At 43.0% G+C, this 14,413-nt stretch overlaps 1 protein-coding gene across 1 annotated transcript in view; it reads left to right on the top strand.

Moving 5' to 3' along the window:
* The window catches only part of VPS8 (VPS8 subunit of CORVET complex), a 93,165-nt gene that overhangs the window by 72,396 nt on the left and 6,356 nt on the right, over positions 1-14,413 (top strand). The window contains exons 41-43 of the mRNA XM_056849263.1: positions 4,718-4,798; positions 8,352-8,521; positions 10,810-10,978. Of these exons, the coding sequence (XP_056705241.1) occupies positions 4,718-4,798; positions 8,352-8,521; positions 10,810-10,978 (420 nt within the window). The remainder of the gene's footprint in view (positions 1-4,717; positions 4,799-8,351; positions 8,522-10,809; positions 10,979-14,413) is intronic.

Raw genomic sequence — 14,413 nt, 5'->3', positions numbered from 1 at the left:
AACTACCTCCCCCCCACACCTAGTGACCAGAAGATGGCCAAGATGCCCTCCCTCTTAAAGATCAATAAAAGATATATGTGGACTGGTTGAAGATACATGTGGACTTACTTAAAGATCAATAAAAGATACATGTGGACTGGTTGAACAGATAATGATTGACACAAACACAGTGAAGTTTCACCTGGCAGTATTCTGTCAATTGGTCAGCAATTTCAGGGAGAGAAGGGTAGATCTATTTAACTCTGTCAAAACTGCACAGCCAGAAGGTTTTGAGAATTCCCATGATAAAGGGCAGAAAGGTTGTGAAGACTAAAAGTTCAACTGCAAAAAGTATTCTGTATCTGTCACCATATATCTGCAATCTGCTTTCCCAGAGTTCTTAAGAAAGTGGATACTGAAGAAGCCCACTTTTCAGAAGGCCGCTTCTCCTGGGTCTAGCATTTTAGCACTTTTGTCTCTTAAGCTTTACACACACTGCTACAAGAGAGCTCTGTGTGCCTCAGAAACAATGATTGGGTTCAGCTTTCTTTCCAAAGGTGCATTCTGATTTTAATTGCTCAGTGGACAACTTTAAACTAGTTTGGCTTAGCTTTTGTCCCAGCCTTTCTTGTCCTCTGGACTATTACTGGCAGTCTGAATGTGGTATGAGCAAGAAGGCATACTTCAGAAGCAGCAAAACACTATTTGATTACCTGTACCTTCTTTTTCCTCATGCAGCCAATGCCCTCAGGATAAAGAGCAGTCCAGATCTTCATTAGTGAGGTGGCCACAAAGTTACATTTGGTACATCAATCAGTAGGACTGCTGTATTGAGCACAACTGTTAATTTTATTAACAGATCCGTCTATAAAAACTTCTGATACCAGTCATCTTCAGAGTAGATCTACAGTTATAATGTCGTCTGGTCTCACATGTTCATCTGTAGGGTTCTGTAGATACTTGGACCCCTTTGGTTTTGAGAAACAGAACTTAGTGGATCTGAAAATCTGTTCCTCAATATTCTGCTTGTATATGTCTTGGCCTAGGAGCTATTAATGCCATTTCAATAATATTGTTTGCTCACCAGTTGACACCTGTTCTGTTGAATGATACACAGTCCTTTGGATGCGTCATCAGGCATTGGAAGGATATCTACCAGGATGGACAGGGTCAAAGTGACTTCAGTACTCGAGTAGTGCAGGTCCCTTGCAGCTTGGTTGGGGAGTTTATAGTTCCAAGCTGAGCAATTTGGCTGTTGTAAAGAGCAGTTATCATACTGGTACATGTAGCAAATATATTTATTATGACATCAGTAGTTCTCACACCAAACACGTAGCGTGAGGATGACATGTATGTTTTTGAATGCCTGTGTATTTGCACGTGGGAACCTTAGTATCCAAAGACATGTGTATACATATGTGTGTTGTCCACATTTCTACATGTTTGCTTCAGAAGACACTGCTGTATATGCAGCAAAATATTTGCTATATTTAATGATTACTTGCCTAAAATTAAAACAATACTGAAGGGAGCTGGGAAAGCAGGGCTGAAGCAAGACTAGTAAAAGACTACTGAGATGAGAGAGAAGAGCTGAGGGTGGAACTCTGATCACCAGCCCTTCAGGAGGGTGTCCTATAGCCACACATTCTTTCTTGTACTTCTGTGTATGCCCTCCAACGTATCACTGTGCTGCTAGTATGGTGCCAACTCTGCCGTTTTTTTCTTTTTCTTAGTGGTTTGAAAATAATCAAATGTGTCAATACAACAATAGGGGCTGGAATTAAGCTTGTGCCACCAACCTTAAACAAGGCTTTCAGTGAATTCTCCCTTTGTTTGGGTGTACTCTGCGCCTTTTAAAATGATCATGCCACAAATGAATGACCAGCTTAGATTAATAAGAGAGATGTCTAGAGTGGTCCGTACATGCAAAACTTTGTATGGATCCATCAAGCAGCTGCTTCCCCACTCCTTTCCACTCCCTTCCATTTTCCTTGCAACCCTTAATGTGCACACAGTACTGAAGTGCCTTGGAAACCGGGAGCCATCTCCTTCACGGATAAAAATAGCATGCCATGTTGTGCTAAGGGCCAAGACATCCCAGTTGCTCTCCATAATTTATATGGTGCCTCAGCATGATGTACTTTCTATGCTGCTACTTTTAAATTATACATGCTAAAGTAAAATGTACGTACTGAAAACATTGTGACCTAAAAAGACACCATTACCTTTGCATAGATGTAGTATTGGCATGGACCTCTGTCTCCTTAAAGCTTTAGCTCTTGAATAGTTAAAAAACAACAATTGACCATTGGTTTATATATATATTTGTAAAATAGGAAGGAATCTATAACGGACACTGTGCAAATACTGTCCTGTGGGTGGCTTTAACCTTCCCAAGTTTTTGTAGATCTTTCATATTACTTGCAGGTAGGCTAGTTTCTGTTGCTGCTCTGTCAGTTTATTAACACATTTATATACCACCATGCAGATTGAAGCTCCTTCTACATCTGGTTATGCACTAAACCAGAAGTGGTAAAGGAAGATACCACAAGAAAGAGGTGCCACTTAGAGGGAGGGTTTTGTGCAACAACTGCTGTTTTGAACTATGCATAGTCTCCAGTGCTATTTTTGGACTGGCAGGTATTGACACTGTCTGTGCAGCTTGCAAGTATTAGTACCAAATCAGCAGATCTGACATTTGGAAAAGCCTTTATTCCATAAAGGAATGTGCCATCTACTTACTTTAAATCTGTTAATTACCGTATGTTACTGTAGTGGTTTCAGGTAGTAGCACAGGCTTCTTTAGCACATTAATTAGTTAAGATCACTGAGATCTAGCCTAGTCTAAATAAGTCAATTATGCTGTTGTTATGATATAATTAGCCCTGACCTGGATGGCCCAGGCTAGCCTGATATTGTCAGATCTTGGAAACTAAATAGGGTCAGCCCTGGTTAGTACTTGGATGAGAGACCACCAAGGAAGTCCAGGGTTGCTATGCAGAGGCAGGCAAATCACTTCTGAATGTCTCTTGCCTTGAAAACTCTATGGGGTTGCCATAAGTCGACTGCGACTTGATGGCACTTTCCACCTCCATGATATAATTTCCTTCCTAAAACGTGTCTCAGAGGATATCTGCCCCTTTCTGCCAAAGATTTAGAGAAAGCAAATGGGAAACGTCCTTTAGTGATCTGTATAATTGGTTGTTCAGCCTTACTGTTGATATAAATATTTTAAATTTAGAACTTGTGCAGATTTTCCATGCAATCCAAAGTGCCATAGGAGCTGGCATGAACCTGCACCGGTGTCTGTGCCACTTTGTGCCGTGATAAGTGGCATGGACCCCAGCCTGGGGGCACTTACACCAGCACTGAAGAGTGAAGCAGCAGCGCAGGCAGCAAAATCCCAGAAGCAAGTGCCCGCACCGGTGTTGGGGGTGCGTTCCTGGGGCATTCCCAGGGACGGAGCTGACATTAGTCAGCTCCCAAACCCCTTTCGGCCCAGGAACGCCCCTCTATGCTGCAGCATTGCTATGCCAGCAAAATAGCTGGCATAGCCCCATGTAACTCCCATGGAGGAGTTTGGCGGGTTTCTGGTTTTTAACACATTTATTTCGTGTATTTTCTGGCTGGGAAGCCTCTGAGGAGGCAGCTCAGCTGCGCTGCTCCCGGCCATTGACTAACTACCCCCCCTTCAGGAATGGGCTGTTTGTGTTCTTTTGCTTCATTATGCCTTTTTCTGCAATGTTAAAGAACTCTTTAAAACCATTCCCTATGAGCTAACTAACTAATAATTAGTCTTGCTATCTCATTTCTAAATCTTTGGAATATATTTCAGTGCTGTATCAGCCTATATGTTTTTTTCTGCTACGAAAAGAGCAGCAAACTTTTAAAATCAAAAGCAGAACTTTTCAGAATTATAAGAAATCTTCCGTGCAATTTTATAATTATCTAATGGAAGTCCTGCTGACCTTTTCTCATGAGGCAGTAGGCTATCCTATCTTAATTACATCTCACACATGGCTGGACCAAAAATCATTTAGAAAAAAATCCCAATAAGATCTTGGAACGCAGCAGGAGTTTCCATTCTCCTAACTGCAAAAGATATATGAAGGATAGGAAAATGCGAAGGTTAGTTGAGGTGGAATTCTAGAGCACAGCCCCTCAGCGTCACCCCCCATCAGGCTGTTGTAAATAATGGAAGACCACTTGCACTATCATTTCGTGCAGTATTTTGAAGCTTCTCTGAAATTCTCCCAAAGTTCAGTTTTACTTTAACGACCAAGAGGTATTTCTATTAATCAATGGTAAGCTATAAAAATACAGCAAAGGAGGCTTCATCTAAATTTGAGGAAGGATTTCCTAATGGTAAGGTGTGTTAGACACTGAAACAGTTTCCTTCATGAGGTGGTGGAACATTGGATACCTGTTTGTCAGGGATATGACCGTTGTAGTTCCTGTGTTGACAGGCAGTTGAACTAGATGACCCTGGTGTTCCCCTCCTACTCTGTGATTAAATGAATAAATATTTAGTGATTTAACCATTGCTTCCTGTGTTTTACCAGTCTGAGACTACATAAAGGGTTGTATATTTTGCTGAATCCAGAAGGGCTAGAGTTTATCAAATGAACACAGTTTTTTGGGGGCCCTTCCCTGCTATTAGTATATTCTGCTATTAGTAAGTTTCTTAATTTGTTTTAATTTATGTAAATTACTAGTGGCATTCAATGTTTTCATACAGGATCCAGTCTATGGTAGAGGAAAACTTGGAGAAATTCAGGGTCTTGTATTGGGCATGCTGGATAGCTTTAACTATGAGCAAGTAAGTAGAGCATGTTTTTCCTTCTGATTTAGAAAAACTTATATTACTGAAAATGAGAGCATTTTTCTACATTGTTCCTTAACAGCAATTAAAAAACCTGATAAGAGAAACTGACTATTGTTTTCACGGCATGCATAATGAATACACATATGAACAAGCAGGTTTGTGTTTTCCTAGGGCTCTTCCACACTCTTATTTTTGTCACTTGTGTGCCTTATTGCTTCATTTTTTTTCTTTTCTGCATGTTTTGCTCTCTCTAGTGCCGTGTTGGCGAACCTATGGCACGCGTGCCGACTCTGGCACGCGTAGCCCTCTCTGCTGGCACGCGCCCGGCCGCCTCCACTCAGCCCCCGGGGAAGCAGCCTTCCTTCCCCTTCCCTTCCCGGGCTGGAGGCGAGGGGCCGAGGCGCGGCTTTGCCTGGCCCCGCGCCACGGGCGGTCCGCAGCGACTACGGATTGGGGGCGGGGACAGCGGGCGAGCCGGCAGCAGTCGCCCTCAGGGCCCGCCCGCTGCAAAAGGCCCCTGAAGGCCGGGCCGCCACCTGCGGCGCCTCCCCCGCTTGGCCAAGAGGAGCCGCCGCCGCCGCCCCGGTTCTGCCCAGCCGAGCGGCCTGTGAAGCGGAGCCGGGGAGCGGGAGCGGCCCGTGCGGGGGGGGGGGGGCGTGCTGCGGTGGCGGCCGGCGGGATTTGCGCCCAAGCAGCCCCCGGAGCCTCTGGCCCAGCCTGGGCTCCGCTGCAGCTGCCAGAGAAACGCAGCGCAGCACGGCCCTCTCTGAAGCCGCAGCGTGCAGGAACGCTGCGGCCCCTTTAAACCCCCTCTCGCCATCGGCAAGAGGAGGCGGGAGGCGGGAGGGAGGAAGACGCTTCCCCCAAGCTGGGAAGGAGAAGCATCCCTGCACGCCGATCAGGTGGAGGACTTTTGTGGACTTGGGGGTGGGGGGGGGGGAGAGGTGGGAAGGCTGAAGCCCGGTCGCAGGGAGCCGGCTGTGTATGAAGGCTTTTCTCTCTTTTCTTCCTTTTTCAGTCACTCTCCTATTCTTTCTCTCCTCTTTCCCCTTCTCTTTCCCCGTCTCTTTCTCCTTCTCTTTCTCTTTCCCCTTCTCTTTCTCCTTCCCCTTCTCTTTCTCTTTCCCCTTCTCTTTCTCTTTCCCCTTCTCTTTCTCTTTCCCCTTCTCTTTCTCTTTCTTTCCCCTTCTCTTTCTTTCCCCTTCTCTTTCTCTTTCCCCTTCTCTTTCTCTTTCCCCTTCTCTTTCTCTTTCTTTCTCCTTCTCTTTCTTTCCCCTTCTCTTTCTCTTTCCCCTTCTCTTTCTCTTTCTTTCCCCTTCTCTTTCTTTCCCCTTCTCTTTCTTTCCCCTTCTCTTTCTCTTTCCCCTTCTCTTTCTCTTTCCCCTTCTCTTTCTCCTTCCCCTTCTCTTTCTCTTTCTTTCCCCTTCTCTTTCTCTTTCTTTCCCCTTCTCTTTCTTTCCCCTTCTCTTTCTCTTTCTTTCCCCTTCTCTTTCTTTCCCCTTCTCTTTCTCTTTCCCCTTCTCTTTCTCCTTCCCCTTCCCCTTCTCTTTCTCTTTCCCCTTCTCTTTCTCTTTCCCCTTCCCCTTCTCTTTCTTTCCCCTTCTCTTTCTCTTTCCCCTTCTCTTTCTCTTTCCCCTTCTCTTTCTCTTTCCCTTCTCTTTCCCCTTCCCCTTCTCTTTCTCCTTCCCCTTCCCCTTCCCTTTCTCCTTCCCCTTCTCTTTCTCTTTCCCCTTCTCTTTCTCTTTCCCCTTCCCCTTCTCTTTCTCTTTCCCCTTCTCTCTCTCTCTCTCTCTCTCTTTCCCCTTCTCTCTCTCTCTTTCCCTCTCTCTCTCTCTCTCTTTCCCCTTCTCTCTCTCTCTCTTTCCCTCTCTCTCTCTTTCCCCTTCTCTCTCTCTCTTTCCCCTTCTCTCCCTCTCTTTCCCCTTCTCTCTCTCTCTTTCCCCTTCTCTCTCTCTCTTTTTCCCTCTCTTTCCCTCTCTCTTCCTCCCTTTCCCTCCCCCTCCCTCCCCCCTCTCCCTCCCTCCCCCCTCTCCCTCCCCCTCCCCCCCTCTCCTTTCCATGCTTCCTTTCTGCCTTCTTTCTGTCCTTCATTCTTTCCTTCCTTCCTTCTTTCTGTCCTTCATTCCTTCCTTCCTTCTATCTGTCCTCCTTTCTTCCCTTCCTTCTTCCTTTCCGTCCTTCTTTCCTTCCTTCTTTCTGTCCTTCATTCCTTCCTTCCTTCTTTCCTTACTTCTTTCTGTCCTTCCTTCTTTCCTTCTTTCTGTCCTTCCTTCTTTCCTTCTTTCTTTCCTTCCTTCCTTCTTTCCTTCCTTGCAGATCGACCGCAGGCTGCAAGCTGCGCCCCCCTGGCACCTTGGTTGCCTGGGCCCACCGCTGGCTGCCTTCCCACCTGGGAGGAGGGGGAAGACCTGGGGGAGCTGAGACACCCTCCAAGCCTTCTCTGCATACCCTCCCCTAAGGTTGCCAACCTCCAGGTGGTGGCTGGAGATCTCCTGCTATTACAACTGATCTCCAGCCAATAGAGATCAGTTCCCCTGGAGAAAATGGCCACTTTGGCCATTGGGCTCTATGGCTGTGCAGTCTTCCTCCCCAAACCCCGCCCTCCTCAGGCTTCACCCCCAAAACCTCCCGCCAGTGGTGAAGAGGACCTGTCAACCCTAGCTTCCCCCCACACACACACACCAGGAGATCTACGCCCGGTATGGCCCCCGAACGATGTTATAAATATGCAAATGGCCCTTGGCAGAAAAAAGGTTCCCCACCCCTGTTCTAAACTAAAACCTCAGTATTCAGGTTAAATTGCCGCATTGGCACTTGGCGATAAATAAGTGGGTTTTGGGTTGCAGTTTGGGCACTCGGTCTCTAAAAGGTTCGCCATCACTGCTCTAGTGGTTGCTTTGCCAATACAGCACTGTATCTCCAGCATATTTCCCTGCACTTTAAAACTGCAGAGAAATATGGAGATACAGAGATGTAATATCAAAGTGACCCCTAGAGGGAAGAAGAAGGAAAATTGGTTTTTATACCCTGCTTTTTCTATACCTTAAGGAATCTCAAAGCAGCCTACAAGTACCTTCCCTTCCCCTCCCCTCAACAGGCACCTTGTGAGGTAGGTGGGGCTGAGAGAGTTCGGAAAGAGCTGTGACTAGCTGCAAAGGTCACCCAGCAGGCTTCATGTGGAGGAGTGGGGAAATCGAACCTGGTTCTCCAGATTAGAGTCCATCGATCTTAACCACTACACCATGTGCAAAAAAAGGGGGGGAACCCTGAAGCAATAGGGGCACACAATTAATGAAAATGAGAGTGCGAAAGAGCCCTTAGAAGCATCAATACTTCTGTTATAAGCTTCATTTCCCCCATACTACATACTTTCAGCTTTCCCAGCCTTACACTAGTATGCACATTATATTGCTTCAGTAAATATTGTCAGGCATTAAGAACACAACATACACTATTAACTACTGCAGCATGTGAGAAGACAGCACCTAATACTCATGGTTTAGGCATAAGTAAATGATACCTATGTATCCTTCTTTTGCTTGTCCAGACTCTTCTTGAGACCACAACTAACCTACTCAATCGTGACCTCCACTGGTCTTTACGTAATCTGAGAGCATCTATGGCTAGAGGTCTCAACCCCAAGCAAGATTACTGCTGTATTTGTCTTCAGCAGTATAAAAGAAGACAAGAAAGTGCTGACCAAATAATTGTCTTCAGGTATGCATCAGCTTAAGTACATTTTTAATTGAGGGTCTACTATTGGTTTTCCCCCATTATGTTGTAGCAAAACCTTGAAGAGAGAATGCCATTTGTGTCCTAGTCCAGCATTTCTTAGTCTAAGGGAAAGGGGGAGTAGCTTCAGTAATCTAATTTCTTGTTTTTGTGTGATGCATATGCTTGCCAATTTAACCTAATAGACAAAATGTTTGTTTCTTTGGGAGAGGGCCTAGGCGATGTGCCTGCTCTATAGCAGGGGCTATCCCCTCTCTTTGTAATTACCACAGATAAAATTATCAGAATACATCATTTGTTTGGCCTTATCTTTAAAACTGTGAGGAGTGATAACTTGTTTTGTTCTCCAGGTCTTTTAATCAGTAAGACTATTGGTAATCTGAGTTCTTGATGGAGTGTCTGTACCATTTTAAACTGCCATCTGATTGACTATTCAAATATATCTTTTAAGTATTTTCCTGTTGTACTTTAGTGATTATTTAATGGTTTTATGATTGAATTATGTGAGCATGATTTTTTTTATCATTGTATACCTCTTTTTTTAAAGGTGATGGTTGATTTTTTAAAATCTGTTATACCTCATTTTAAATCCAAAAACAAATAGCTGTTTATATAGAAAAGTCTCTGGGTTTAGATTAAATTAGAACACACTTATGCCTCTATTACAGGCTCATTGAACATGAAGCTGCCTTATACTGAATCAGACCCTTGGTCCATCAAAGTCAGTATTGTCTACTCAGACCGGCACAACTCCCCAGGGTCTCAGGCAAAGGTCTTTCACATCACCTACTTGCCTAGTCCCTTGAGATGCCAGGGATTGAACCTGGGACCTTCTGCATGCCAAGCAGATGCTCTACCACTGAGCCAGGGCCCCTCCCCTCCTCACTGATGGAGTGCTTTCTCTGCCAGTAGCCAGCATCTCCATGGATGTTTTTGCTTGTCCAAATTTCTATTAAAAACAGATTTCTTTTATAAAAAAAACAACTTCATTTTGAAATAGATAGACATGACAAAAATATTCTATAGTTGAACACTTTTTCAGTCCATCATGGCTAGTGATTAAAATAATTTTCCTTCAAAAATTATATTTCAAATTCTTGTAATCAGTATGTACTGAAAGCTTTTAAAAGAATGCCAGCATTTAATCTAATACTGTATTGCCATATGATAAGTGAAGGGCTTAGTTTCCCTTGTATTAAATTATATGAAGAAGTCATTCATTTAAAAACAATATTGCATTATGCAGAAAATCCTGCAGAGCTGAAATGGTTCGATATAGAAAAAGAATCTCTTGGGAAACAATCCCTTGAGAAGCTTGTGTGGGATATAAAGCAAAGCAGGCCCTGTCTGATAACCCACATTCATCAGTTACCCGACATGTATGGGATTACTGAAAGGCACTTATCACCAGCTACATTGCAATTATCCCTCTTTATTAACCTAATTTTAGATCCAGATCTCAAATGTATTTATTTTAAGGAATGGGATACATTTTTAAAAAAAAAAACATTTTTGAGGTTATGTCTAAAGATAATATTTTTCCCCAAAGGAGAATTCTCTCTCAAAATGGAAGAGTGGCTTTTTCAGTTTATAACAGATTTTATTTCTTGGCAGCGACCTGTTTCTTTTGAAAAGCTAATTAAAGCATACTTTAAGGGAGCTATTTCAGTTTTGTAGTGATCATTAGGGTTCTTCTTAAAGTAGGTAGTGGAAATAGAGGATTTGGACATGATAGTGGCAGGGAATGAGGCTGGCTCATGCTCCTTCCTTTTAATTGAAGGACTCATAGCCCCACCCCAAAACTGTTCTGCTGATTTTACTTCCTGTGGTACTTTTGTGACATCAAGGGTTAGATCTTGTAGTCTGCAGAAACATGGATCATGGGCCTTTCTTGCATTCCCCTTCCCCACAATGGTTGGAACCTATGTTGCCTAGTAGGCACATGGTTCAGGAGGCTATAGCGGCAGATTTATCTTCTCTGTCTTCTGTCAGCACAAAGCCACTGACACAAAGCCCTTCCCCACTGCAGCCTCCCGACCTGAATAGCTATTAGACCACACAGGTCATGCAACTTTGGGAATAAACTTCCCTGGGGTAAGAAAGGGCTTGGGGGGCAACTATGGGAAAGGTCCTCAACTAGTTAGCATCTTCTGCTAACAGATTGTGGGATCCAACACCTACATTTATTATTTATTAACATGTGCTGTAGTATATTTACTTGGTTACATATGTGTGTATAATATAATGTGCATAATCTGTTCTGTTTTTTTCAGCTGTGGTCACTTATACCACTCTCTCTGTCTCCTGAGTAAGGACTGTGGTATTGACTCAAAGGAACAGATGAGATGGACTTGTTTTAAATGTAATGCAAGTAACAGAAGTGGGAAACTCAGTGAGACTTCCTCAGAGATGAAGAAGGGGACCACAGGATCTCTGGCACAGGTAAGATCTGCTGGTGAAAAGGCTGAAAGCAGTTTCAGTTTTCCTAGGAATTTAGAAGCACTTTTGCAAATTAGGGCTCATATTGTGTACTACCATATTCTGCCACTTGGAAACCTGTTATGGTGGTTTCTGTCATGTTCAAGTAGAGATACTTTTGCATAGTCCAATTTTCCATGCATGTACTTCTAGGGCAAATTCTTGCTCCTTTCATTTGTTTTGTCTGGAAAATGTTATAGACCACAACTCTCAACCAATGGCTTTTGAACAGGTTTTCAGAATTAAAAAAGAAACCCCAAAATAATATAAAAACAAGCTCTAACAAAGGTGCAGACACTTTTTAAAGCAAAAAGTTGTATCCCTGCGATTTATTGGTATAATTGTTTATTAAGATGCTTTAATGAAGGGAGGGAGCCCCATGGCGCAGAGTGGTAAGCTGAAGTACTGCAGTCAGGTCCCTGCTCACAACCTGAGTTTGATCCCGATGGAAGTCAGTATCAGGTAGCCAGCTCAAGGTTGACTGAGCCTTCCATCCTTCTGAGATCGGTAAAATTAGTACCCAGCTTGCTGGGGGTAAAGTGTAGACAACCAGGGAAGGCAATGTCAAAACCACCCTGTAAACATAGTCTGCCTAGGTAACATTATGATGTGACATCACCCGTGGGTCAGTAAAGACCTAGTGCTTGCACAAACGACTACCTTTACCTTTCTTTACCATAATGAAGGGAAAGGGGTTGTGGATTATTCCACTGTGTATAGTGCATACCACCTGTTGCTATATTATTATCCTACTTATGTGAGTTTTGCATCATTTAATATGTCATGTTAATACTTATGCTTTGTTTCAGCTTTGCTTTAGATTTATGCTTGGTTTCAGATTTCTGCATTCCTAATCCTATTACATTGCTTACTGGCAGTCCCATCCTGTTAAATGTATTGACATACACTGTGTAGTCTGCCTTGAGTCTCAGTGAGAAAGACAGACTATAAATAAGGTAAATAAAATAAATATAATCAGAGCACCAGAAGGAATGCTATCAGAATCAAGAGTAATATGACAGCATGCATGTCACTGAGAACTGACGCCATCAAGATCACTTTTATTAGAAAGAAATGTCACAGGACATGGTATTGTGCCAATCAGTACCTTGATTGAGCCAAAGCATTCAGCAACAATGATCTGAAAGCTTTCAGTGCTTGAACAGTTTCTCTGAGCTTTATTGTGGCAGTTACTGCCTTTGTCCATTGTGGCTATAATGCAACCAAGGTAGGTGTTTCCTCTATTCTCCGACCAGCTTGTCTCTTATTGGCCTAAAATTACATTTGCTGGGCCCAGTGTGAGTGGCAGGTACAAGATGGTCATGAGCCCAGGATGGAAGGGGAATAAAGAGGCCAATGGTGGCATAATGGTCATGCAGCAAGTGTTATAAATACATTTTCTGGAAATGATGGGGAACTGCCAAGAGAGCATGGGCATGGAGAGAAATTGTATACCCATTACTAGTGATGTTCTAGCTCCAGTTCAATCATGTGCTTCAGTCCTTCTAGCAATGTGTTTCAAACAAAAATGGGATGATGTCTGCAAGGAAACATGTTGAGCCACCTCTGCCCTCAGTGCACATCAGTATGTGTTACTAGAAGCAAAGATAAATCTTTGCAGTTTCTTCTTATCATGGTGTGAGTGTGAAAGAGAGAGATATACAAGACACCCCTCACTACCTCTTAAATGTAGTACTGTGCCTAAGGTCTCCCAAGTTACATTGGTGGTATTTTGTTGTTGTTGTTTTGTTTCGTCACAGAGAAGTAGCTGCTGACTCAGGTTCAGTTTGCAAGCTGCTTAATGATAATTCAGTAGCTCTAAGTAATCCATCTGCTAAGGCTGGATAAAATAGTATAAAATCCTGATTTTAGAGTATAAATGTTATACACTTGAATTAGTTAAAAGAGGACTAATATATAGTACAGCCTGTGGATTCTTGCAACAGGCATCAGTACATGTAGCTATTGTAGAGAATGCCTGATGCATGCAATAACAATTCATGATCCTGAGATTTGGTGGCTGTTCGTTATACAGCATCTCAACTAGCAAACAATTAAGTCTGAACTGAATTAAGTATTCAAACTGATTTGTCTAGTGAGTTTTCATTGCATTAGCACCAAAGGACAACTAATTTAAGTAATTTCAGTTCCATTAAAGTAGAATTCTAATAGTTAAAGAATTGTTTTTAGATGAGCAGTTCATTCACAGCATGCCTCTTCCTCTCTGGTTTGTATTTCTAATATAATTTTTTGCCTTTTGTGGTTGTATGGAAACAAGGCTTTAAAACCTTCACAAGTCTAGAATAAATACTGTTCAAGCTAGTGTTCTCTCTTCTTCATTTCAAACCCTGAGTTGTCTGCATTTATGAACACAAATGAGCTTTTTATTTTTAAAGAAGTCCATATGCTGGAGATTTTTTTTGTGAGGGGGTGAAATCATGCAAAACATCTTTTAGAAACATCAGTTGTTGCATTTCTATATTGCTTTCGATCAAATGAAGGGCATTTTTGGGCTACTTGTAAAATGTTGAGTTTGGGTGTTTGTGTCTTTAGAATGCTTAGAGCAAAATTGGATTGGTGCTGGAAAATGCCACCAAGCATCTGGAGTATATTTCATAGTACCATTTCTGCTGTTTTGAAACAAACTGTCAGCTTGAATTTTGAAGTAGTGTTGAGATTTAGATGTGAACTGACAGCAACCCAACACTCTGTTCTTTATCTCTGTTCTGTGCGCATCCTTCTCAGTAACCACACTGGGGAAAATACAAAGAGTCTGCCAGGGAAATTGGTGGTTTAAAAAATAGCATGAGCATTCACTAGGTTTGAGGAGATTTGAGCTTTCAGTGTATTTCTAAAGTTTGCCTTCCATTTCTGGGAGGTCGTGGACAAGACTTAAACATTTCTAGGGCACTTTTCTCCAGATCTTCTGGCCCAAAGGGAAACTGGCTTTTTTATTGTTTACAATAACAGGAGCTGGGCTTGTAATATTTGTGCCAGAGGCAAGCATACCCAGGTGCAAGCTGACTAGCCTGCCTACCCTTCTATTCCAGCTCAAGCCAGCTGGGGCAAAGGGTAAAGATTCAGGCAAGCCAAGATGGGAATAAGTTATATGCAGAAGCTGAACATGGCCAGGAACAGCCAGAAGGAGTGACAGATGGCAGTGCAGACCATTTTGATCCAAGACCACTTAGCCAGCAGCTAGAGTATAGCAGCATAAGCATCTGGATGACACAGAATGTAGTTGTCTCTCTCCTGCTCTCACACTATACTACCTACATTCTCTCATATACTACCTACACCCTGCAAAGGATGGCTTTCCTTTGTTTCTGGCCCCTAAGTGAGTAATGCTCACTCAGCCTTCCTTGGGCTGACTGTATGGGGTATTCTTCACGGAGATTT

Source organism: Euleptes europaea, chromosome 5 (genome assembly GCF_029931775.1).
Source record: "Euleptes europaea isolate rEulEur1 chromosome 5, rEulEur1.hap1, whole genome shotgun sequence".
NCBI classification, from domain to species: domain Eukaryota; kingdom Metazoa; phylum Chordata; class Lepidosauria; order Squamata; family Sphaerodactylidae; genus Euleptes; species Euleptes europaea.
The sequence above is the reverse complement of the archived record's forward strand: the minus strand, read 5'-3'. Positions and strand labels throughout refer to the sequence as shown.